The 27,281-nt window shown below is 49.8% G+C and overlaps 2 protein-coding genes across 2 annotated transcripts; one reads left to right on the top strand and one right to left on the bottom strand.

Annotated features, from left to right (window-relative positions):
• Positions 1-1,095: 1,095 nt before the first annotated feature.
• On the bottom strand, positions 1,096-3,495 carry LOC136488944 (uncharacterized). The gene is made up of 2 exons (XM_066485713.1): positions 2,086-3,495; positions 1,096-1,488 (listed from the first exon to the last, which is right to left on the bottom strand). The coding sequence occupies exons 1-2, from the start codon at positions 3,493-3,495 to the stop codon at positions 1,096-1,098; spliced, it is 1,803 nt and encodes a 600-aa protein (XP_066341810.1).
• A 2,186-nt stretch (positions 3,496-5,681) lies between these two features.
• On the top strand, positions 5,682-6,827 carry LOC136488943 (putative cyclin-dependent kinase F-2). The gene has a single exon (XM_066485712.1). The coding sequence runs from the start codon at positions 5,682-5,684 to the stop codon at positions 6,825-6,827; it is 1,146 nt and encodes a 381-aa protein (XP_066341809.1).
• Positions 6,828-27,281: the final 20,454 nt, after the last annotated feature.

The following is a 27,281-nucleotide window of genomic DNA, read 5'->3' as shown; positions in this document are numbered from 1 at the left end:
CAACATTATAATTTTCGGTTATTGGAGATATACCATTACAATTCGACTAATTCAAACCATACTATTACAATTGTGCGATACTCGGACCAATGCCATGGGATATGCTCAGCGACGTCTTGGGGCCACCTGCAGGTGTGTACACTGCCTCACTATTTCTGTATGGACGTCCATGCCCTCGGGTCAATTGGATAAGGCCCACCAGGCGCCGGCTCTCCCTTTCCTCCTCGCCGCGCTCTGTTCGTCCTCCTCGCCGCGCTCTATTCGCCTCCTCCTTTCCCATCCGCAAGGGTTAGGTGCTGCAGCCGTCGGCTCCGCCGCTGTGCCCAGCCGCCGCTGCCGTTTGCCCATGGCCACCACGGCTTCCAGCTCGTCACAGCAGGGGAGGACTCTCCCTCTCGTGGACTGCCCCCAGTGCTTGGTGCCCGTCGTCAAGTGCAAGAGCAAGAACGACAACTTCTACTACAGGTGCTCAAATAGGTGTGGTAAATGGTGGTTTGAGGATGCATATGAGCTCTATTTGTGCAATAATCCTGCCAATATGTTGGAGAGTTCTTTTGTTTCTGGGCACAATCCAGCTGGTGCTGTTCAAGTTGTCCAGCAGCCTGCTGCTACTACTGTTGGAGGGTTCGAGATGGTGGCACTTGATTTGAAGTTGCTGCTCAGTGACATCAAATTGGAGATTGGCAGCCTGAAGACTGAAGTGAAAGAACTGAAAGATGAGGTTAAGAAGGAAAAGAGTCCAATTGTCTTGGACAATGCAGCTGTTGTTTTCTTGGCAATCTTTGTAACTGTCCTGGTGGTTATTATATGGATGAAATGAATTCTCATGTAATGTAGCCTGTGTTAGATAGTGTTAGCTTAGAATTTGGGTAGCTTTTATGCACTCTCATGATGAGTGGGTAATATAAGCATTTGGTCTGTACTTGGAGCTATGTTTGTTTGCAATTTATGAACAAGTTTCTGCAGCATGTTTGTCGAAACTTAACACTGCAATAAATGAACAAGCAGCATGCCAACTATCCAGAACCTCCACTGTTCTCCCTGATGCTAAATGTGTGCAAAAGAACAGGGTACCGCTGCTCAAAGATCTCAGGGTCAGTCATCCTTATGTTTGTCATGTGACATTAAACTAGTGCCATCCCAGGTTGGCCCAGCTCCACATCCACCTCCAATGGTCTCATAGTAACCAAAGGCGTCCCCAAAGGTCAAATTGTTCATGCAGCCTTGAGAGCAGGCACAGGCTTGAAACGCCATTAGGATAACATCAGTCACTCTCTGAGACGTTAGCACATTGCCACCAACAACAGCAGCCTTGTCACTTGGTGAGAGAAAAGAGCCTTTAGGAATGAGGATCTTCACAGGCGCTAGGCAGCCTTGATTTAGCGGTATATCGACATCCACCAAGCAGCGTAGGCAGTATATGACAACAGCTGTTGTAACCGCTTCAGGAGCATTCCAGTTGCCATAGACCTCAGGTTCTGGTTTACACTGCAATAAATGAACAAGCAGCATGCCAACTATCACAGAAATAATGCCTAATTTAACATAGACCAGTTCACATAAATATATTAGATAAGTGTTTGATGCCATCAGTCAAGTGCATCTCACATAAGTATTACCCAGACCATCAGCATTCACTACATAGTGTTTCGAGGCCATTAACAGCATAGACTACCATTACAAGTTCATGTGCCCAAAATTATCAGAGGCACAGAGAAGTTTTTGTGCCCAAAAGCATTACATGGTATTACAAGTTTTTTTTGCCAAAAGCATCAGAGAACATTTTGAGCGTTCTCAAGTAGACTATGGATCGAAGACAAGCTTTGTGATACTAGTCACAGCAGTGGGAGGTGGGTTTGCCTTTGCCCTTTTCAGCTTCTTCTTCACAGGTGTTTTTTTCTTGGCTGTGGTTGCCTTCTTTTTCTTCTTTTTGTTCACCTGTGGTTGTGAGGTACCTGCATCATCTTCTATGGTCCTCTTTCTGCAATGGTTCCTGCATGGACCTCTTTCACCATCTTGACCAACCTCTGGCTCTTTGTAGCTTTTTTGGAAGTGGCCAAGTCCTCCACATCTTTTGCATCTCACCTTTTTCTTGGTAGCCCTTTTCTCCCTGCATCCTCTAATCCTTTGCACCTTTGGCCTCCCTGGTCCTCTACCCAATAATGGTTGGTGCACTTTGAACCCAAGATCAACTTCAGGCCACTGGGATCTATCAGGTATAGGTTCAACTCTTGCCTCATAAGCTTTCTTGAATTTAGCCACCGAGTAGTACTCATGCACATAATCTTCTATTTTCATCCCTCTATTGGACAATATCCAGGCCAAAGCATGTCTACAAGGCTTTCTGGTGACTTGCCACTCCCTGCAAGAACAATTGTGATTTTGTAGGTCCACTGTTTCGCGCTTCTGGTTGTTCCATTGGTCCACAATGGTAACTTCAGCAATGTCATCATCACTTACAGATACTTTGAGGACCGTCAGGTGATTGCTAATCAGATTAAGTTCCTTAATAACATTAGGGAGAATCCTGTCATGCCACTGTCTAGCCAGTTTCTTCCTCAAGTATCTCTTCTCCATTATCAACTCCCGCAACTTGTCTACCAGTTCATGCAGCAATAGACCCTTGAATTTCTTCACTTGTGCATTAAAACTCTCTGACACATTATTAGTCAAGGCATCACACTTGCTGTTTTCAAAAAAAGAACTCATGTACCATAACCTACTATGGTGCGTGTCAAGATACTCAATTGTTCCAGGTGCAAAATCAAATATTTTCTTCATGTGCCATTTGAACATTCCTTTTGTGTAGCTCCTAGCTGCTGGGTATAGGTGATCAGTGAAAACATCACCTGTGTAGTGCTTCATGAAATTCTGGTAAAGGTGTCTCATGCATTCCCTATTTTCAGCATTTGGGAATACAGCTCCAACAGCCTTCTCCAAACCTTTACAAGCATATGTACAAATAACAAGGTTTGGAACATCACCAATGGCTATGTGCAGCTGTTGCATGAACCATGTCCAGTTGTCCTCATTCTCAGTGTCAAAAATTGCATATGCAATGTGATACAACCAATTGTGCCCATCTATACCAGTTGCAGATGCCAACTGTCCTCTGTACTTGCCATACAAACATGAAGCATCAATCCCTATAAATGGTCTGCATCCCTCTAGAAAGCCATCAATACATGGCTTAAGAGCTAAAAAAATCCTCCTAAATCTCTGCTTGCCCTCAACCATCTCTACCTCTATCTGCACATGGCTGCCAGGTGATGATTTGGCAATCTGAGCTGCCCAATTGAACAGAAGCTGAAAACTCTCCTCATACTTTCCATGGATCTGCTCTAGTGCTACCTTCATGCCAGACCATGCTTTGGAGTACTTGAGCTTGATACCATAGTCACCCTCTAATTTGTCCTTGCAATCTGTTGGAGTCTTAGTAGGATGCCTCTTCAACCAATCCCCTAACCTTTCTGTAGCCCAGCCTTGGGTTGCCATTTTGGTTTCTTGGAGTTTAGTAGTAGCACATTTATGTTCTGCACATAGTGTTTTGATCTGCACACACAGACAGAAAATTGTTAAATTATAAGGTGGAAAACTGGAAACAAAATGAAAGAGATGTCATAACTTCAATTCACCCCTATTGTCTTGCCATCAAAGATCCTTGAAGCATGTATACGCCAAGGACACCCTTCAACTTTACATGTAGTAATAAACCTAGTCTTATCTGTAATGATTTTACCAAATTCAAACCCTTTCATCACTGCATGATGTCTCACTGCCTTCCTAAATGCAACAATGTCAGGAAATCTTTCTCCCTTCTCTATCTTGGGGTTTTTAGGATCATAGATAACTTGAACCTCCTCTGGATCTGCGTCATTTACCTCTACCTCAAGAGGAACACCTCCTTCAGCAGCACCAACATCATCAAACTGGTCAGCAACATGAACATAGGCATCATCATCAGCAGTATGAGCATGGTTGTTACAAGGTTCTGCATTGTTAGCTGCCTGCATAGGCATGTACAGTCCTTCATCGTCAACACCGACATACTCCTCATCATTGTCAAACATGTCAGGTTCCCTGTCAGGCTCAGGCTCTAATGGATACTCATCATTATCAGAAGGCTGGGCTGCAGGGTTGTCATCAGGGCTGATGGTATTCCCATCCCCTGGTGGAATGTCTTTGCTACTGGGGTTGCCGTGAATAGAAAACTCAGGTGGAATCACACATATTGGGTCTAGGTTTGTAAACTCATGAGACTGTCTAAGACAACTGTCAAACACAAGAACTTCACAGCGCATCTGATCCTTATACATTTCAAACAAGTCATGCATCTGAAAATCATTTTCTATTCTCACATCTTCACATAGCCTTTTGTCAAAGAACCACACACTAGGAGACTGGCTACTGGACCACTCGAACTCATTGCGCAGGCTTGTCAACAGCAAATCGAAGGAAAATGAAGCTACTTCAACATCCCACTTAATCAAGCGTCCCTTTGTGTATGCTTTTCTACCAGTGCTGTTTCTAGTACAGAATCCTTTTACTTTCATCACTAGCGAGAACAACAAAACCCTAGCAACAAACAAAATCAACCCCAAATCCAATGAATCCCTATCAATAGCCTCAACGAAATCTACCGGGGACGAGCTCATTCACTATAGAGGGAAGAAAAAGAGGCAGAGGATAAATACCCGCCCTCGTCGTCCACCATCTCTGCCGTGCCGCGCGGCTGCGTCTCACCCATTGCGCGCAATAGGGTGCATCGCAGCACGCACGCAAGCTGGGTGCTTCTGGTCGTCGCAGTCTATGCCGCCGAAGACAGGGTCGCCGCTGTCCTGCTCGCCACCGTCGTCGGGGTGAGGGTGAGTGAGAGGAGACATAGCGTGAGGAGGAAGAGAGCAGTCAACCTGGGTGGGATACGGAGGCACCTTATCCAAATGACCCAAGGGCATGGGTGTCCATACGCAAATACGGAGGCAGCTTATACGCTGTAGGTGGCCCCAAGACGTCGCTGGGCATATCACATGGCGTTGGTCCGAGTATCGCACAATTGTAATGGTATGGTTTGAATTAGTCGAATTGTAATGGTATATCTCCAATAACCGAAAATTGTAACGTTGCCGATCCAAAAAAAAAAAAAACCCCTTGAATGAAAGGTAGTAGAATCCTCCAAATCATTAAATCTCTCATATTTCCTTTTTTCGGCTGCTTGAACGGTGCTTTGCGAGTCGAGTGCAAAGGAGTATCTTGTGGTCTTTGCAAATGTTGAATAAGCAATAGGTAACCTTTTTCTATGAAATACGCCTTATTATTACGATATAATTGTCACCCGTTCGTTGGAACAGAGGGGGGCGGCTCTGCATTGCACTCGTTCCAGATCTCCTTGACGAACACGAGGCAGGGTTGACGACCGAAACTGGGAAACATATGCACAGGATTCTTTTCGTTTACATACAGGATCGGAGTCGGAGGGGTTGCAAAGCCCAATCCTGTATGCACCGGATAGATTCTTTTGGTCTATACGTAGCAGCTGCAGATTCCGATCCGATCGATGCACTGTCCGCGTCCGTCCGTGCCATATATAATCCCAGCGGCCCTAACAGCCTTCCCTCTTCGCCACAACCAGCAGCGACGCGCCTTCACCAACTAGTAGGGCCTTCCGAGCCGCGTCACGATCCATGGCTGCCGCCTCGGATCTCGTCAACGGCGGCGTAGCGGCGCTGCAGATTGAGGAGGAGCTGGAGGAGCCGCCGGAGCAGAAGAACAATGCGGCGGCGGTGTTGGCGTTGGCCCCTGTCCCCTGGGTGGCTGCCGTGGCGGAGCGGTACGAACGCCGCGAGAAGCTGGGCGAAGGCATGTTCGGCGACGTGTACAAGGCCTGGGACCGCGTGCTCGAGCGCTTCGTCGCCGTGAAACGGCTCTCAGGGAGGACCGACGACCGCTTCGTGAAGACCTCGCTCGGCTACTTCGCGCGGGAGGTCATGTCCCTCGCGGCGTGCCGCGGCCACCCTTCCGTCGTCCAGCTCCTGGCCACGTACGCCGACTGCGGCCGCGCTGACGGCGACTGCTTTGTCGTCACGGAGTACGCCGGGCCCATGAATCTGCGCCAGTACATGGACGTCCGGCGCCGTAATGGCGAGCCGTTCGACGAGGACGAGGTGCGCGACGTCATGGAGCAGCTCCTCGCCGGCGCGAGGCACGCGCACAGGGCGGGCATCCTGCACAGGGACATCGTCCCGGAGAACGTGATCGTCGACATGGACAGTGCCAGAGACGACGGCGCGATCGGCGGCAGGATGGTGTACAAGATATGCGGCTTCGGCGTGTCGGAGCCGGCGGCGCAGGCGGAGAAGGACGACTCCGGGCTGTTGGCAGCCTCCAGCCCGTACCGCGCGCCGGAGCTCTTCCTGGGATCCAAGGACTACGATGGCCGGGTCGACACGTGGTCGCTCGGCTGCATCATGGCCGAGCTTGTCGTCGGCGACGGTGTGCCTTTCTTTGGCGGCACGCAGGACGGCGAGGTCTTTAACGAGATGCTGCACGTGGTCGGCACCAAGGGCATCGTCACGTGGAAGGGGCTGGAGCGTGTGGCGCCGCGCGAGAAGGCGGCCAGGCTTCGGAAGATGGGCCGCGGGGAGCGCGGCTACCTGAAGAAGAAGTTCGCACCGGAGGTGCTGTCTCCGGCTGGCTTCGAAGTCTTGAAAGGGCTGCTGCACAGCAATCCGGACCGCAGACTTTCGGCAGCGGCCGCGCTTCGGAAGCCATGGTTCCTGCGCCGTCGCTTCTTCAGTGCCTGCTGCTTCATGCCTAAGGGTGGACCTTAGCCGACGTACTGCGTAAAAATATTTAGTGCTACTGATAAATAGAGCCAACATCCGTTTGCTCTTATTATAGTTCTTCGTTCTGCTATTTATTTCTTCTTCAGTCGTTGCAACGCTAATGTATTCTTATCTGTAGGTTTAGATTATAGTGTTTTTTTCAGTATGTCGATGTTCAATTCTGAATCATTGTACTGATGGAGGCTGCCTAAACCTCCAAAATCCAACATATATGACTCACATCTAATTTCAGGTCTGTTTGGTTGGAGGCTGGGAGCCTTTGGTACTAGAGATTAGAGAACAATGCCAAGCCTAAACCTCCAAAATCTAACGTATATAACTGTTGGCTGGTATAGGTAGATTTTGACAGCTTCAACAAAAATAGCCTCTTCTTGCAGCCTAGCTACCGTTGCTCTTGCTCACAGTCGCAGCGCCTCTACACGCTGTCGCCCGCATGCCGCATACTAGGCGTGTTTGGTCATGTCCTGTTTTTGCCATGCATGGCCAAATATATATTTAGGTAGCGTTTGGTTCAGAATCAAGGTGGAATTAGATGGTTCTGTCTCTGTTCGTGGATGGGATGACATCACTTTCTGTTTGGTCGAGGAGGGATGGACCGATCCGTTTTCTGTTTTGTCACATCAAAAGTGGGATGAACCTCCGATAGATGTGACCCATTTGTCATTTTTTTTATTTTTTCTTTCACATCTCCTTATCTCTTCCACCTGGGTCCACTTAGTTTGTGATCATGCTGAAAATCTAGATCAACTGTGAGTATGATGATATGAAGGCCCCACTTAGCATAAAAAGATGATGTGAGAATATATTCAATAATATGAGTCTTCATCTGTAGATTAAAATTCCAACGGAAGATGACGTGAGAATATATTCAATATGAGTCTTCATCTGTAGATTAAAATTCCAACGGATAATGAGTGCAAACTATGGTTTAATAAGAATGGTCATTTGAAGGCTGGAAGCCAATGATTAATGCGTGCAAGATTATCCAACGTGGTGCTACCACGTCATGCACATGAGAAATATTGTTGCTCTGATAGCCAAGACATGGGCGATTTGGCTACCCAAAATGGATCTGTAGATTATCCGGAGCACCGCGTCGGACGACAGTTCTCTAGCTGATAATGATCGAATGATTCATGTCACACGATGTGCACCTGTCATACGTACGACCAACACCCTCCCTCCCGTCGCGCGGTTGCACTAGACATTACCGATACAGGGAGTGAGGGAGAGATTGTGCAAGCAGCTACAACATGAAAATACAAACGTTGCAATTTATATCTCTTATAAAGCAAAGTGTGGGTGTCTGCTGGACGGACGGACGCCCTGTCCTGAGATGCTCGGCCTCCACTCCTTTGTGTGCTGCCGCTGCTACCTCCACCCACGCTTAGCGTCATTGCTACCGGCCCACCCCCCCACCCCCCTCCACCGCTGCTGTCCCCACCCGCCGTCTACGCCATCGTTGCTACCTCTGCGCCCACACCCACCCTCTGCGCTATAGCTGCCACGCCCACCCGCTCTTTGCGTCGTCATTGTTGCCCGTGCCGCCTCCACCCTAACCTCTGTGCGCCACCGCCCAGCTCCGTGTTGCCGGCGAGCTCGATCGGTGACCTCCATGCGCCGACGAGCCTCCATTCGTCGAAGTAGCAAGGAAATGTTACGCTGAAAGCGCATGTTGCAAATGTATGTTTCCAGTATCTCAGGTGTTTCAGAGGTATGTTGCAAAAGTAGGTCGGGATGTTACATATATTGCAATGGCTATATGTTTCAAGTGTATGCTCTAAATGTTTCATCTGTTTTAGACGTATTTTGCAAGTGTTTCATCTACATATTGCAAAAGTAGATCTGGATGTTGCATATGTGTGCAATGACTATATATACACGTATGTTGCAAAGTGTATGTTCTAAATATTTCATCTATTTCATATGTATGTAGCAAGTGTTTCATCTAAATGTTGGGAAGTAGATCTGGATATTGCATATGTGCGCAATGGCTATACACGTAAGGAGGTAATTAGCGCTTAGTTAATTCTTCTCGATTTCTCCCTCATCCAATTAATGTTGAGCCTCCGTCGCTCTACATGCCTCGCATGTCGTCCTATGCACTGCCCTTTAACCCAGTGCAAAACAAAGCAGCAGTGCGTGGTTATTAGCATGACCTGCGTCCGGACGGACACCCGCATCTGGACGTCCGGATGCTAGTTGTACCGAAAATGGAAATCGATCCCCACAAAATTGGCAACCCTATAATTGAAAGCCCTGGTTTGATTTTGGTTAATTGATGAAACCTATTCGGACTAACCCTATGCTCTAAGTGTGGATTTGAGATAGGTTGGTCCAACCCAAGTGAAGGAGCTAGGTGGCACTCATGGATGGAGATGGCCACATAAAATGAAGTCCATGGTGGTGGTGTGGACATGTGATGATGATCAAGCTCCAAACTTGAAAAAGAAGAAAGAGAAAAACAAAATAGGCTCAAGACAAAGGTGATATCAATAGGGCCATTTTGTTTTCGATAATCAAGACACTATAGAGAGTGTGATCATATTTAGGATATATGGTTGTATTATTAAGAGAGGAGCTCTTATCGGATAACTCGATCATCTAGTGCCACTAGGTGTTGGAAAACTTGCATATGCATTTTAGGCCTAGTGCACAATCGGTGAGAAAGTGATTAACCTTTGAAAAATGATTGTGAAAATGCTAACACACTTGCACGTGATGGTGAAACACTTGGAGTGTTAGCACATTTGCAAAGGTGGTGAAAAAGGGGTGACGAAAAGAAGGCGAAACATGGCTCAGAGTGCTGCCCTGGGGGCACCGCCACCCCATGTCCGGTGCACTGCCACTCCTGTGACAGTGACCGACTGAGCCAGGCGGGAGGTGTTTGGGCTGGCACCGCCACCCCTAGGGTGGTGCCCACCTGACCCCGGCCGAGAGCAGCAGAGAAGGAGGTGGCACCGGCGTGTCCGATGTACACCGCCACGGCGAGGGCGGTGCACCGCCACTGGTGGGGCGGTGCCACCGCCGCTTTTATCTAGAGAGTGGGGTAAACCGGGGTGGTCACCGCCGTGGGGAGGGCGGTGCACCACCGTTTTTTCCCAGAGACTTGGGTTTTCGGGGGGCTGGCCGGGTGGTCACCGCCACCCCTAGGGCGGTGCCACTACCACCCCTGTCCGGTGACCAACGATCGTTGGAAAGTGACCATTGGGAGGGACACCGCCATGTCTGGTGCCCTCGTAGAAACTAGCTCCAAGGGGTAATGGCTCTATTTCGAGGTGGGGTTTATAAATAGCCCCCTTGACCGGCCATGGCCACTCTCTTGGAACCCCAAAGTGCTGAGATTTCATATTGTGAGCAAACTACACCACTTCACTCACTTGCACACTTGATTTCATCATCTTGAGTGAGATTGGAGAGCCTCTAGTACATTGCTTAGTGTTCTAGCATCTTGTGGCACTAGTTGGGCAATTTGGGCTGGTGGAGATCTTGTTACTCTTGGTGTTTGCCGACACCTAGATGGTCCAGTGATTGGTGGGTCGTCGAGCGGAGGAAGGTGATTGTCTTCGGCTCCGATCATTGTGATTATGAGGGGTTCTTGTGCCTTCTCCGGCGGAGCACAAAAGGCAACTCTAGTTGATTAAGCGTGTGAAAGGTCCTAATGGCTAGAGGGTGGGTGAATAGCCTTTAAAAATTTCTACAACAACACTAAATAAACCGGTTAGACAAATATACGGCGAAGCGAATGTTGCGCTGGCCTACTAAAAATGCAGGCCACCTACCACAATTCTAGTATCTATAATCTCTATGCACACCAAGGCTATGTCACTACACTAAGTTAGTGAGCTCTCAAAGACTAACTAAAGAGCCTCACTAACCACTAGACCCAACACAAGCTTGCTCTCAAGACTAACTACACTAAAGAGTGAAGCAACACTAGAAATGTAAATACAAGAGAGGATGGCGATGATTATACCTACGTGTCGAGGTATGAGCCAATCACAAGATGAAGCCAATCAATCAATCACAAGATAGCCAATGAAATCCTTGGGACAAGGTGACACAAGAATTTTTACCGAGGTTCACTTGCTTGCCGGCAAGCAAGTCCTCGTTGTGGCAATTCACTCACTTAGAGGTTCACGCACTAATTGGCATCACACGCCAAACCCACAACCGAGTGCCGCACAACCAATACAAGATGAGGATCACATAAGCCACGAGCAATCAACTAGAGTACCTTTTGGCTCTCCATCGGGGAAAGGTCAAGAAACCCTCACAATCACCATGATCGGAGCCGGAGACAATCATCTTCCTCCACTCGATGATCCTCGCTGCACCAAGCTGTCTAGGTGGCCGCAACCACCAAGAGAAACAAGTGAATCCCCCAGCGAAACACGAACATCAAGTGCGTCTAGATGCAATCACTCAAGCAATGTACTTGGATTCACTCCCAATCTCACAAAGATGATGAATCAATGATGGAGATGAGTGGGAGGACTTTGGCTAAGATCACAAGGTTGCTATGTCAATGCAAATGGCTAAGAGAGTGAGCTTGAGCCGGCCAAGGGGCTTAAATAGAGAGCCCCCATGAAAAGAGCCATTGGGCACACAGAGTAGCCCAACTTGGGGCGACCGAGCGCGCTGGTCCTCGTGACCGGACGCATGGCCCCCAGCGTCCGGTCAACGGATGGCATCCACGTGTTCCCCATTTAAAGCACAATCGCCGATCTCCAATGGTCGAAACCAGACGCGCCAACGCCTAAGTGATGACCGGACGCGCCAATCACCGACTAAACCAAAAAGTTTCTATCAAGTTTCACCTTTGCCTTGAGCTTTTTGTTTTTCTCTTTCTTCTTTTCCAAGCCGAGCACTTGATCACCATGACCATCACCACCATCATCATGATCTTCATTTGCTCCACCACTTGGAATAGTGCTACATATCTCATGATTACTTTGATAAACTAGGTTAGCACTGAGGGTTTCATCAATTCACCAAAACCAAACTAGAGCTTTCAGCGTGCCTTGTGGATCCTCATCTTGTGTTGGTTGTGCGGCACCTGGTTGCGGGTTAGGCGTGTGATGCCTATTAGCGAGTGAACCTCCAAGTGAGTAAATCACCACAACAGGGACTAGCTTGCCGGCAAGCAAGTGAACTTCGGAAGAAAAATTGATTGTGTCATCATTGTCTCCTTGGTATTCTTTGGTATTCATTGATTGATCACTTACCACGGCGGTATATCTCCTCTACCACTTTCTTGTATTACTTGGTGTTCTTACCTTGTGTAGAGCTTGTGGTAGTTGTAGCTAGTTGTGTAGCTTAGCTTCTTAGTTGTAATTAGCTCTTAGCTAGCTCAACTAGTGTAGAGAGTAGCGACATAGCCTTTGAGTGCTTAGTGATTATAATTGACTAGAATTGTTGGTAGGTGGCTTACATTTTTAGTAGGCTAGCGCAACATTCGCTTCGCCTTATATTTATCTAACCACTTGGCTTAGTGTTGTTGTAGATTTTTTAATAGGCTATTCACCCCCTCTAGCCATTAGGACCTTTCAAGTGGTATCAGAGCCATGGTCACCATGATTTGAGGCTTAACAATCTTCGGTGTCAAAATGGCTCAAATCAACAACACCAAGAAGCCACCCCAATTTGATGTCTCAAATTATCCATATTGGAAGGCAAAGATGACCACCTACATCAAGTCAATCAATAAAAAGGTATGGAAGGTGGTGGAGACCAAGATTGAGGTTGTTAATGAGGAGGCTCCCACTGCCGCCGAAGAAGTGCTACTCCAAAACATTGACATTGCTCTTAGTGCCATTCATGATGCATTTGATGAGAGGACATTTGAGAAAATCAAGAATATTGAGAGGGCTCATGAGGCATGAAAGAAGTTGGAATAATCATTTGAGGGCACTCAAGCCATGAAAGGTGCCAAGGCATACATCCTCAAGGAGAAGTTTGCTAGCTTCAAGATGAAGGAAGATGAGAGTGTGCCGGAGATATTACATAGGCTTCAAGTGCTTGCTAATGATCTCAAAGCACTTGGAGAAGAAGTGAAGGACAAGGACTTCTCTCACAAGTTCTTGAGATGCTTACCATCAAGATTTGACACATTGCTCACTCTTTTGGTGAGGAGTGGTTTGGACACCATGACACCAAACCAAGTGTTGGGAGATGTGATGACCGATAACACATATAGAGATGATGATGAGAAGGAAGAAAAAAAGGAGAAGAAGAAGAGTGAGGCATTCAAAGCCACATCATCATCCAAGGGAAAGGCAAAGCAAGAATCATCAAGTGAAGGTAAAGACTAAAGCTTTGATGAGTTAGATGATGAGAAGATGGCTCTCTTTGTGAAGAGATTTGGCAAATTCATGGTGAAGAAGGGCTATCATTGAAGAAGGAAGAAGTCATCATCCAAGAGCAAGGATGAGGCAAAAAGGTGCTTCAAGTGTGGAAGCAAGGATCATCTTGTTTCTCAATGCTCATACAATAGCGACAATGATGATGATGACAAGAAGAGCAAGAAGAAGGACAAGGAGTAGAAGGAGAAGAAATACAAGATGACCTTCAAGAAGAAGAAGAAGGGTGGTTCATATGTGGTCACTTGGGATAGTGATGCTTCCTCAAGTGATGATGACAAAACCACCAAGAAGAAGGCTCTTGAAAGCATTGCCATAAATGAGAAGCCTTCTCTCTTTGACACTCCATCGACTTGCTTCATGGCTAAGGCCACTAAGGTAGAAACTTGTGATGATGGATGTGATGAGGAACATGATAATGAAAGTGTCAGTGCGAAAAGTGACCAACACGTAAATATTTGTAGTTTTGTCGTACGTTATGATCGGATGTGGCCTAGCACTCAATGACGCAGGGTTTATACTAGTTCAGGCAATGTGCCCTACGTCTAGTTTGAGTCGGTCGGTGACTTTATTCCTAAGCCCAGGTACTCAAAGTTTGTTGTGGGGTTACAAACGAGAGGGAGTAAGATGGGGGGTGCAAGAGATCCGGTCGGACTCTGGACCGAAGGGACAAGAAAGACGGGAGCTCCTACGTGCGCTAAGTATTTGACCGTGTGGTCTGTTGGAATCGTTCGAATCGTAGGTTGTTCGAATCGTCCATGAATCGATCATCCCTCTTTTGGAGGGAGGGCAGCCCCTTTTATAGAAGAAGGGGACGACTTTACAAGAGAGAGAGAGTGAGGGAAAGATAGTGTGTGTGCTACCTAGTCTTGTTGCCCACGCCATCGGGTACAAGACAGTTTGTCAGCGCCCACAATATTGTTGATGGCTGGATGCATGTGGTCGGTTCCACCGGGTTCTTCTGGTATGGCAAATGTCGGTGCCTACCATACCGTAGGTCAAATGTCAGCGCCCACAACATTGTTGGTGTTCTAACATGTCTAGAAGGTTATAAAGTACCCTTCTGACATGACATGACAGTACTATCCTACAGGTATGTAGGGTACGGTCCTTGGTATTATGGTTGACTGGAGCGCCCCGCCTTACTTGCTCTATTTGTTTCCTGGGTCTTCACTGAGCAGCCATCCCCAGTCGGTTCTTCCCCGGTCGTCTTTGGCCTCCTGGTTAGAGAAGAGCTATAAGTAGAGGTTCGGTGTGTTCCTGGTCGGAGAAGCGGGTTGGAGTCAGAAGCGAACATCGTTCCTCCTTGGCCAGGCCTTTCGGTTGGAGAAGCGGGCCGGAGTCGGAAGCAAGCATCATCCTCTCCTTGGCCAGGCCTTCCGGTGGAGAGGTGGGCCGAAGTCAGAACCGAGCGTTGTTCCTCCTTGTCTAGGCCTTCCGGTCGGAGAGGCGGGCTAGAGTCGGAAGCGAGCGTCGTCCCTCCTTGGCTAGACCTCTCGGTTGGAGAGGTGGGCTAGAGTCGGAAGCGAGCAACCGAGCATCGTTCCTTCTTTGGCCAGGCCTTCCGGTCGGAGACTGGATCGCCCTTCTGGCCCGTCGTTAGGTTTTTGGGCCGGCCCAGGAGTTGCGTGTTGTTCGCAACGTCATCTGCTGGGGTGGGCTTTTGCTAGGAAGTAGGTCCATGAGGGACCCTAGGTTTATGAACCCGATAGAAGCCCCGAGCCCTCAGGCGATTCGGGTAGAATTGTCTGGGCGATCTTTCATTTTGACAGTGGGTGCGCACGAGCGCACCCGCGGGTGTAGCCCCCGAGCCCCCGGGCGATTTAGATAGAGTCGTCTGGGGGTTTTTCGTGTTGCCAGTGGGGGAATTTTTTGTTTTGATGGTGGGTGCGCGTGTGCACACCCACGGGTGTAGCCCCCGAGCGATTCAGATAGAATCGCCTGGGGTTTTTTCGTGTTGCCAGCGGGGGAATTTTTTTGTTTTGATGGCGTGTACGCGCGAGCGCACCCACGGGTGTAGCCCCCGAGCCTGTGTTCGACTGGTGAGTCGGTTGGAGGCTGAGCATCTTGGTACTCTTTTCCTGCGGCCGCAGACTGTCATTCAGGGTGTTCGCCCATGTTTGTCCCGCCCGTGACCTGCACGGTTCTATTGATTTCCTAAGTCGGTGTTGGGTGACCTGAGCCCCTAAGCCCCGTTGGGCTCGGTAGGGGTTGGTATGGTTCCGTGCGTTACCCCATCCATAGTTTTCATAGCCAGAGGGGCTAAGCTAACATTGCTTGCCTTGATGGCCCGAGTGACGCGCTCGATAAGCTCGCTAACAGGTACATTCGAGTGGAATCTGGGTCCGTCGTTTGTGACGGGGTCGACATAGCCCTCATGTGGCATTCCACTGCTCCTTAACCCGTGTCCTGGTGAAAGCTCTAGTTTGGTTTTGGTTAATTGATGAAACCCTAAGTGCTAACCTAGTTTATCAAAGTAATTATGAGATAGGTAGCACTACTCCAAGTAATGAAGCAATGGCGAAGATCATGACAATGATGATGGCATGGTGATGGTCAAATGCTTAAACTTGGAAAAGAAGAAAGAGAAAAATAAAAAGGCTCAAGGCAATGGTAAAATTGTAGGAGCCATTTTGTTTCGGTGATCAAGACACTTAGCGAGTGCGATCACATTTAGGATAGATAGCCGTACTATTAAGAGGAGTGAAACTCGTATCGAAATGCAGTTATCAAAGTGCCACTAGATGCTCTAATTCATTGCATATGCATTTAGGATCTAGTGGAGTACTAACACCCTTGAAAATGTTTGTGAAAATATTCTAACACATGTGCACAAGGTGATACACTTGGTGGTTGGCACATTTAAGCAAGGGTGAAGGAGATAGAGTCGAAAAGGAGTTAGTCGCTCTGGTTACAGAGTGACCGGACGTGTCCAGTATGGTGACCGGACATGTCTGGTGTGAATCAGAAAAGCAGTGTTTGGCAGATCTGTTGATCGGACGCTGGCAGCGTCCGGTCTGGTGTGACCGGACACATCCGGTCATGAGTGGATGCTTAATGTACTAGACCGGACGCTGAGGCTCAGCGTCCGATCAGTTTCTAACAGACGCGTCCGGTCGTCGGCAAAATGGGCAGCAACAGCTAGGTTAGTTTGAACTGGACACATGACAGTCTGGGAGCTACCGGACACATTCGGTAGGCTGACCGGATGCGTCCGGTATTCACGATCGGAGTGTACGGTGCATTGTGACCGGAGCGTCTGGTCGATGCGCAGTCAGCCAAATATTTGAGCCAACGGCTCTATTTCATGGGGGGCTTCTATTTAAGCCCCATGGCCGGCTCAAGCTCACTCCCTTGCACATTTTCATTGACATAGCAACCTTGTGAGCTTAGCCAAAGCCCTCCCACTCATCTCTATCATTGATCCATCATCTTTGTGAGATTGGGAGAGAATCCAAGTGCATTGCTTGAGTGATTGCATCTAGAGGCACTTGGTATTCGTGTTGTGCTGCGGATTTCGCTTGTTACTCTTGGTGGTTGCCACCACCTAGACGGCTCATTGCAGCAGTGGAGGATCGGCATGAGTTGGTGATTGTTTGTGGCCGTCTCCGGTGATTGTGAGGGGAGTTGTACCTTCCCCGGCGGAGTGCCGAAAGGTAACTCTAGTAAATTGCTTGTGTCATTGAGTTACCTCACTTGTGGGTAGGTTCTTGCGGTGTCCAATCGTGTGGACGAGGTTTGTGCAACCCCTCTTAGCCACCGAACCACCAAGTGTTGGTCGACACAACGGGGACGTAGCATGTTGGCAAGCACGTGAACCTCGGGAGAAAATTGTTTGTCTCTTGCCCTTTGGAATTCTCCCGGTGATTGATTTCATCTTCATCTTGTGATTGGTTCATTCCTCTACACGCCGGTATAATCACCCTACTTACTCTTCTATATTCTTGCAAACTAGTTGTGCCAAGCTCTTTAGTGTAATTAGAATTGAGAGCTTGTTTTGTTATTTAAGTTCATCTAGTGGAGCTCTTTAGTGTAGCAAGTTTGAGAGCTCTTAGTGAGTAGTTTCATAGCAAGTTGTGTGTCTAGTAATCATTGCAACTAGAATTGTTAATAGGTGGCTTGCAACCCTTGTAGAGCTAGAGCAAGTTTGCATTTCGCTATTTGTCTTACTAATCAAATTGCTCTAGTTGATTTGTAGAATTTTAAATAGGCTATTCACCCCCTCTAGCCATATTAGGACCTTTCAAGTGGTATCGGAGCCGTGGTCACCGTTTGATTAAAGGCTTAACAACCTCGGTGTCAAATTATGGCTCAAGTTGTATTCAACCATGTGGGGGGCAAACCACCGTTCTTTGATGGCACATGTTATGATTATTGGAAGAGAAAGATGAGGATGTATCTTGGTTCAATCAATGATCAAGTATGGGAAGTGACCGAGAATGACTATGCTATCATTGATCCCGATGATCCAACCAACGAAGATAAGATCAACAAGCAATGCAATACAATGGCTCTCAATACCATATACAATGCCATTGATTCCAAGGTGTTTGAGCAAATCAAGGATTGTGAAAGAGCAAATGAGGTGTGGAAGAGATTGGAAGAAACTTATGAGGGCACACCGGCGGTGAAGAGTGCCAAATTGTATATCCTCAAGGATAAATTGACAAGCTTCAAGATGAAGGAAGATGAGAGCATTCCGGAAATGTCCCATTGTTTGCAAGTGATTGTCAATGATTTGAAGATATTGGGAGAGAAGATCAAGGATGATGATGTCTCTCATCAGTTCTTGATGTGCCTACCTCCAAGATTTGAGATGTTGAGATTGCTCATCATAAGAGGAGGATTGAAGGAGATTACCCCCAACCAAGTACTAGGTGATGTCATGACCCAAGAGACATACCATGTGGAAAGGGAGGGGGATGACAAGGATGACAAGAAGGAAGAAGACAAGAAGAAGAAGAGTATAGCATTCAAGGCTAGCTCATCATCATCCAAGAACAAGGGCAAGTCCAAGAAAGAATCAAGTGATGATGATGATCTTAGTGATATTGATGATGAAGCTATGGCCTTATTTGTACGCAAGATGGGAAAATTCATGAAGAAGAAGGGCTATGGTGCAAGAAAGAGAAGAGATCACACCAAGAGCAAAGAGTATGTGAGAAAATGCTACAATTGCAAGAGCCCCGATCATGTTGTAGCAAATTGTCCCTACAATAGTGATAATGATGAAGATGAGAAGAAGAAGCACAAGAAAGATAAGAATGAAAAGAAAGAGAAGAAGGAGAAGAGAATGACCTTCCAAAAGAAGAAGAAAGGTGGAGGCTATGTAGTCACTTGGGATAGTGATGGTTCCTCGGATGGTGATAGCTCTAGTGATGATGACAAGAAATCTATCAAGAGAGCACTAGCAAGCATCGCTATCAACAAGAAGCTCTTTAGTGTAATTAGAATTGAGAGCTTGTTTTGTTATTTAAGTTCATCTAGTGGAGCTCTTTAGTGTAGCAAGTTTGAGAGCTCTTAGTGAGTAGTTTCATAGCAAGTTGTGTGTCTAGTAATCATTGCAACTAGAATTGTTAGATAGGTGGCTTGCAACCCTCGTAGAGCTAGAGCAAGTTTGAATTTTGCTATTTGTCTTACTAATCAAATTACTCTTGTTAATTTGTAGAATTTTAAATAGGCTATTCACCCCCCCTCTAGCCATATTAGGACCTTTCACCTGATAGATGCCTGGGTCATTTCAGAGACCGACTCAGGTGGTCCGTTGGCCTCCCCTCGATGGAGATTCTGTGGGCATGGGTTGAGGTTAGAATCAAATGAGAAGGTTGAGATGACCCTGTCTACTTTGGGGTAGATAGGGCGAGGGCCACTGGGACTCATCTGCGTTTTCTCCCCTAGCTCTATTTGACTTGAGGCGGCCTCAAGCCCTTCATGGGCCAGCCTTTGAACCCCAGTCGGTCGTTGCTCATGTTGAATGAGGCAACTACCGCTTCGTGACGCAACACAGAGCGTTGTGATGCATCAATTGCATATGCGATGCTTTTTATATATGGGATGAATGAATGACTGTATGAATGAATGTGTGAATGCATGTATGAGAATGGATGAATGAATGATCATGCATCAGAAAAATGAAGTAAGAGGGTTTGGTAAAGTTACCTTGATGACTCAGGTGATGGGTTTTGGGGAGCTTTTATCGGAGATGTCCGAATGGGATCCGTGCTTGTCATTTGTGATGGAGTCAGCATGGCCCACATGGGGTGTCCCTCTGCTCCTTACCTATCTCTCAGCATTCACCTGAGCCGTCTGATCGACTCAGGAAGCCCGTTGGTCTCTCCTTGGTGGAGATCCTGTCGTTGGGCCCTTCTAGGTCCAGCCTAGGAAGGCGGAGGGCTGCCTGCGTGCGGCTGCGCCTTGTTTCCCATGCCCGGCGTGTGGTAGTGGTGGGCCATGCCTAGGCCATGTCCCGTCTAACCAGGTGCTGTCTCGTCGGGCAGGGCTCATCCCATCGGTCAGGACGCGTCCCACCGCATCCAATCCGCATTGAATGGGGGAAGGGAGATGGTTTTTTGCCCCAATCCTTCGCCTTTCCCCAACTGTTGTGCCTCCTCCTTAAATAGGGGAAGGGAGAGGGGTTTTGTCCCATTCCTTCGCCTATTCCCCAACTATCGCCTCTCCTTCTTCTTCCTTCTTGCCAAGAGCGTTCGTGTGCCACGACGGTTCCTAGGAGAAAAAAGGGGTAGAGCGAGGGAGAGGAGAACTCACAGATCCATTCATGAATCTAGAGCACAATATCAAGCTAGAGGCAATCCAACGTTGATGAGATGGTGTTGGCCGCTTTCGCCGAGAAGGGGCTGCTTCCACCGAAGGAGGTGGCGCACTGGAGGGCTCCTGCGGGGGAGGCTTTCCCATGACCTCGAGCCGGCGAGGTCGTCTCCTTCCTCGCCTTCCATGAGCGTGGGCTAGGATACCCCATGCACTGGTTCCTACGCGGGCTCCTCAATGAGTGGGGCCTAGAGCTACAACACCTTAATCCGACTGGGGTGTTGCACATCGCCGACATCATGACTATCTATGAGGCCTTCCTCGAGATGGAGCCGCATGTGGATTTCTTCTGATGGATCTTCACCGGGTGGGCTTTATCGGAGGGGAAGCCGCCCAGGACCTCGCTGGTTGGGGGTTTTGCCCTATAGAAGAAGCCTAGTGCGTCTGGCTCCTACCCCACGTACACCCCCTATGACTCCAATCAGGGGTGGCATGGGGAATGGTTCTACATCAGGAACCCGGTAGAGGCACCATTCCTGCCGTTCATCGGTAGAAGGTGGGAGAGCTGGTCATGAGGCCCTTCTAGCTGGTAGAACAAGATAGAGATCATTGGGGTGGAGCTCCAGAAGCTATTGCAGCACGACCTTGATGGGGTATGGGTGTTCCATAGCTTCTTCCACCGTCGGGTCGCCCCACTGGCGGAAAGGACATGACCGATGTGGCTATACTCCGTCCCGATGGACCTCGACCGTGCATCACCGGTGGAGTTGGCGAAGGATGAAGTCTAGAGCCGTCTCGACCGGGTGCTGCAACTGAAGGCCCAGGAGACCCTCGAAGGAAAGCCCAGACCTTTCCTCACCGGGAAGCTGCCCAATCTAGTACATTCTCCTCTCCTTATTCCATGTCCCTTTTGATCTTGCTCCCCTACAATTTGACTTTAAGTCATCTGTTTTGCAGGGACTCACCGGTTACAAATCCTGGCCGCACCTTCTGGAGGGGCCAGAGGGCGTGGCTCGACAAGATGCCCTGAAGGAGGCGGCGGATGGTAGGAAGAAAAAGAGAGCTGAGAAGGCTTAGAGGAAGCACCAGAAGGAGCAGGACATCGCCTAATGCGTGTGGGCCAGGGAAAATAGGAGCGATGTCGAGATGGAGCTTGAGTCGGAGGACCCCACGGAGGTGGGTGGCGAGGCGAGCACCTCCGAAGATGAAGGCGACCGGGACGCCATTGCGACCTCAATGGAGCGTGTGAGCCTACGGCCGAGTCTACCGGCAGTGGGTACGATGCAGAGAGGCGCGGCAATGTTCCCGCACCAAGGAAGCATGCTGTGAGCTCAGATGCCATCGGTGAGCGGGAGGCAAAGTGGACGTGGTCGCCGCGCCCTTCAGAGGCATCGCCGGCCTTGTCCCCACCTGGTCCGGGTGCGGCGGGGCAGGCCAGGTGGTCGGAGAAGCGGGCTCGCACCTGCACATCTTTGGGGCTGGCACCATTGCACGACCCTCAACAGGAGGACACCTCGCTAGCTACTCCAATGTGCGCGCCTCGATTCGGCGGTCATGGTGACTCATGGGCCAGTCGGGAACTGATCGGGTCGACTCCCCCCTGGTCGAAGTGAGGGGGCGTGGGTCGTGGCCTATGAGCGGTCCTCGCCTGGCGGGCCCGCTGCCAATGGGTTGGGGCTTCAGAGCCCTGCCGCTTATGTCCTGGTATGCATTGTTTGATCTCATAGTTTGAGTTTTTGGAGTGCGACTGACCTGTACTTTTTTGACAGTGGCCAGATACTGGCAGGGTTGAGCATTGCCCTGCCTCCCGTGTGGGAGGAGTGGAGGCCCACCTTGCAGTGTGTTGTGATGAGCGGTGGGGATAGCAGGGTGGCAGCGGTGCGACCTTCCCCTCTAGGGGCTGTGCCCCCCGGTCGATCGCAAGTATGGTGGCATCGACGACGATGGTGTTGGCGGCGATCCCGGTGGTGATGGCGAAGGCTGGGTCAGAGGTGTCCCTCACGATCCCTCCTTCACTGGCTATGGTGGAAGAGGGGAGGAAGACCAGGCTCCCTGCCTCACCCGGTGGAGGGATGCATGGCTCGCCCTCCTAGTCGGAGCTATCGGGGTCTAGAGGAGACATGGCCAGACCAGAGGTAGAACAACCGCCGGTGGGCCGCGAGGTCAAGGAGGTGGAGATCCCCTACCTCAGCAAGGTAGGCACTAGGGTGGAGCCATCGGCCATCCCACCATCGTAGTAGCTAGCAATGGTCCGGTCATCTGCTGGGCCTTCTAGCAGATTGGGGCGACCACTGACCTAGTGTGGCTCTACCCCGGTGACCTGAGGAAGGTGCGGTTCATGCTTTGGGATGAGGAGGAGGTGCAGCTCTGGGACGTACTTGGGGAGAGAGGACTCACGATGGAGTCCGATCTCGCCCAAGACAGGGCGAGGCTCAAGGAGGCCTTGGAGCGGGTCAAGTCCATCCATCAGGCGATTATGGTCGACCTGCCCTACATCGTAGAGGTAAGTTTTCCACGTTTGTCCTTGACTCCTTGGTTTCTCACTAGTTGCTTTAGTGTGTTTGCTTGTTGCTTTGCAAGGCTTGGAGGAGATGTCGAGCCACAAGTCTTGTTACCTCTAGGAGGAGCACGCTTGGATGGAGCGAGAGGCCACGGTGTCATGGTGGGTCAATGAGCTCAAGCGCTAGTTGGAGTCTGCCCGCCGCAAGTCCCAAGACCGGGTGGCTAAGGCGACAGAGGCACGGGTGGCGGAGCTGCTCGCGGTGGAGCGGGCGACCACCACTGAGCGGGGACGTGACGCGACGAAGGTCCGCCAGGCGGATACCGAGGTGGCGCTCTAGAAGTCTCTAGCGAAGACCGAGGTGGTGCTCTAGAGTTCCCTGGAGGCCCTAGAGTCAAAGCGGAAGGCCCGGTCGGAGGTCGACCAGGAAGTGCTCGCGCTCTGGGGCTGGGTGCTTGGGACGGAGGAGGTGAACGCTTGACTGCGTGAGCAGGTGACTCGGTAGGAGGAAGGACTCTCCATCCTCGAGAACACCCGCCTCAGTATGTACCTATTCTACTTTTGATGTCTTGGTTTTTTTCCTTTAGCCTACTTCTTAGCTTGTCATCCTTCTTCTAGAGCTAGGTGGAAGGGTTGGTTCTCTCGAGTAGGACCTGGAGATGGCCAAGGCGATGATCGGTCGGAGCACAGAGGCACTGGCCAAGTCCCTTGAAGAGTGACGTGCTCTTGAGGGGGAGCTTGACCAGATCCGCAATGTCACCCAGGTCGTCGTCTCGAAGGTGTTTAGGTCGGCGCCCAGCACCTGCACGCCCGCCATCCGACTAGTAGAGGCCCCGGACAAAGTTCGAGCGCTTATCTCCGACGGGATGTTCTATGGGACATCAGGGGTGCTGACTTCGGTGGCGACACACCACCTAGACTTGGACTTCGCCGCCATCTACAGCGGGTACACCAATGGCTGGAGTCCGGACGCCATCCAAGCGCTCAGGGAGAGCTTCCTGCCATGCACACAGATGGTGGCAGAGCAAGTCTCCACGCAATGGGTGATGGAGGCTCGCCGTGTGAGCATGGATGAAGGCGCGCGCCAGGAGGATGTCACCTAGCCTATGGATGGAGTGGAGCCTAGGTCGAAAGCAAACGTCACCCTGCCTTCGACCGAGCCAAACATCGTCCAGCTAGAGAGCGAGCAGCCCCTACCTTCACCGGTCGAGCAGTCAATCGATGCCACCAGGCGGCCACTCTAGTATTTAGAGTAGAAGTAATTAGCACATGTAAAGGATAAGTTCATGGGGGAGCCCCCTGTGTGAACAATTTTGTGTATTCATGAATACAACAATTTTGTTTTGTGATGAATCACTTCATTCAGAGAAGCTTGTCCCATCCGTTCCTTATTTTTACCCTAGCATAGCTTTGTTTCTTATTCTTTCTTTTTTGCACCTGCCCGTTTGAACCGTAGGCTGCAACCTTAAGAACCCGGGTGTGGCCTGTGAGGCTCAGCTGCTTGTAACCATAGGTCGTGGCGGGGTGTGATCGGTCGGAATGTTTGAAGCAAAGTTACGTAAGTTAATTAAAGGAACGGACTACCCTTTTGTTCGGGTAAAAAGGTATTTACCATATGATAGTAAAAAAGAGAGGTGGTATCGCACCTCCGTGGAGCCCCCGAGTGACTCGGGCCGAAAGTGTTCGGGCCGAGGTGCTCTGTAGGAGCAAACTTTGAATTTAAGAAAGCGGTAAGATTGAATTTTAGGGAAAGAAATGACGTAACTGTTCGATGTTCCAAGTGTTGGTGAGAACATCGCCATTCACGTCCTTCAGTCGGTAGGCGCCTGGTGGGATCACCTCGGTCACCATATAGGGTCCTTCCCAAGGAGGAGAGAGTTTGTGCTTCTCCTTATTTGATTGGGTTCTTCGGAGCATGAGGTCTCCAACCTCGAGGATCCTCCATCTAATCTTTCTTTCATGGTACCTACGAAGAGTTTGTTGGTACCAAGTGGAGCGGATGACGGTCATCTCGCAGGCCTCCTCGAGTAGGTCGACTGCGTCTTGCTGAGCCTCCGTGGCTCGATCGCTGTCGGAGGGCAACACTGCTTCAGCTCCGTAGGTTAGGAAGAAGGGTGTGAACCCTATGGATCAGTTCGGGGTCATTCTCAGGCTCCAGAGGATCATTGGGACCTCTGCAACCCATCTCCCGGTGTACTTGTTGAGTCGGTCGAAGATGCACAGCTTAAGTCCTTGGAGGACCATGCCATTGGCTCGTTTGACTTGACCATTTGTACGTGGATGTCTGACCGAGGTCCAGTCAATCCTAATGCCGTATCCATCACAGAAGTCCAGGAACTTCTTGCTGGTGAAGTTAGTTCCATGGTCAGTGATGATATAGTCTGGAACGTCGAACCGGTAGATGATGTCGAGGAAGAATTTGACCACCTCTTCCGAGCGGATGTTGGTGATGGGCTTGGCCTCTATCCACATGGTGAATTTGTTGACCGCTACGAGCAGGTGAGTGAAACCGCCTGGGCCCTTTTTGAGGGGCCCTACCATGTCGAGGCCCAAGATCACAAATGGCTAGGTGATGGGGATGGTTTGAAGCTTCTGCACCGGCAAATGAGTTTGCCGAGCGTAGAACTGACATCCCTCACACCTACGGACGACCTCCTCTGCATTTTGTAGTGTGGTGGGCCAGTAAAAACCTTAACGAAAGGTTTTTTCGACCAGTGACCTTAGGGCCACGTGGTGTCCGTAGATTCTAGGATGGACCTCGAGGAGGAGCTGTTTCCCTTGGTTGGTAGGGACGCACTTCATGAGTACTCCCGACGTACTTCGTTTGTAGAGTTCATTACCGATTGCAACGAATGTCTTGGCGCATCGAGTGATTCAACACGCTTCAGTCCTCTCTGGTGGGGGAACCTCCTCGAGGAGGTAGGCGAGTAGCGGCGCTCGCCAGTCGGCTTAATCAAGTGCCACCACGGCGACATCGGCGGGCGATGTTGGCACGGAGGCCCTAGGGTCAGAGCCCCCGAGCATCGGGTTGGCATCAAGGTGTGTCTGGATCGGACCTTCCAGGATGCAGGCAGACAGTTCATGAAGGTCATTGATGAAGACCCCGTTTGGAGACGGAACCCGCCTGACAACTAATTTTGTCAAAAAATGGTGGCATCGTTGTCCTTTTGGGGGACATGGTGTAGCTCGATCCCTTAGAATTTGTCCTCGAGCTTGTGCACCTCCTGGCAGTATGCTGTCATGAGGGGGCTTTTGCAAGAGGACTCCTTCATGACCTAGTCGATGACCAGCTCTGAGTCACCACTGACGTAGAGCCACATAGCGCCGATCTCGATGGTGATGCGTAGTCCGTTGATGAGGAACTCGTATTCCGCGGCGTTGTTTGAGGCCAAAAAGTGGAGACAGATTGCATAGCGGACCCTACTCCCGTTCGGAGAGATCAGAACCACTCTAGCCCATGAGCCAGGCGCCATTATGGACCCTTCGAAGTGTATCGTCCAGTACTAGTGGGTGACATCTGGAGTCGGTAGCTGGACCTCTGTCCATTCGGTGACAAAATCTGCGAGAGCCTGAGACTTAATAGCGGTATGGGGATATACCTGATGTTGTGGCCCATTAGCTTGAGTGCCCACTTGGAGATTCATCCCGTGGCATCGTGGTTGTGCATGATGTCTCCGAGCGGGTATGAAGTGACAACCGAGACTTCATGGTGGGTGAAGTAGTGCAGGAGCTTTTGGGTCGCCATCAGCACGGCGTATAGGAGTTTTTGCACCTGGGGGTACCAGGCCTTAGGGTCGGTGAGTACCTCCCAGATGAAGTATATGGGTCATTGGACCTTAAGGTGGTGTCCTAACTCCTCCTTTTCAACAACTAGGGCGGTGCTCACCACATGGTTGCTTGCCACGACATAGAAGAAGAGGGGTTCTCCCCGTTCGGGAGCGACCAGGATTGGGGCCGATGTCAGTGAAGCTTTGAGGCTCTCCAAAGCCTACTGTGCTTCCTTAGTCCAGATAAAAGTGTCCGTCTTTTTGAGAAGCTTGTAGAGAGGCATCCCCCGTTCACCGAGCTAGGAGATGAATCTGCTCAGGGCGGCCAAATAGCCGGTAAGCCTTTGTATGCCCTTGACGTTGCATATAGGGCCCATGTTGGAGATGGCTGTGATTTTTCAGGGTTGGCCTCGATGCCATGTTTGGACATGATGTATCCCAGCAGCTTCCCCTTCGAAACCCCGAAAACACAATTTTCGGGATTCAATTTGATGTTGAACCTTTGGAGGTTCGTTAATGTTGCAGTCAAGTTTACGATCAGGTCACAAGCTTGAGCAGTTTTGACCACTATGTCATCAACATAGACGGCGATTGTCAGGTCGCAAGTGATGAATGAAGTCGTGAGCTGGTTGGACTCTTTCATCATGATCTGGTGATAGCCTGAATAGGCATCTAGAAAGGACATGATTTTGCATCCTGAGGTGGAGTCGACTATCTGGTCTATTTATCGATCTTCTTTTTCACAAGAATAGGATTGGCGAGCCAGTCAGAGTGGTATACCTCTTTGATGAATCTGGCTACCAGGAGTTTGGCGACCTCCTCGCCTATGGCCCTACGCCTCTCATCGTCAAAGCGACACGGGCATTGCTTGGCGGGCTTCGAGCTCGGGACGAGGCGTAGTGCGTGCTCGGTGACCTCCCACGATATGCCTGGCATGTCGGAAGGTTTCCATGTGAAGACATCGTGATTGGCACGTAGAAAGTCGGTGAGCTCGCGTTTCTATTTGGCCGAGAGCTGGGTCCCGATCCGCACCATCTTGGTAGGG

Source organism: Miscanthus floridulus, chromosome 10 (genome assembly GCF_019320115.1).
Source record: "Miscanthus floridulus cultivar M001 chromosome 10, ASM1932011v1, whole genome shotgun sequence".
NCBI classification, from domain to species: Eukaryota; Viridiplantae; Streptophyta; class Magnoliopsida; order Poales; family Poaceae; genus Miscanthus; species Miscanthus floridulus.
This window is presented reverse-complemented; position numbering and strand designations above follow the sequence as displayed.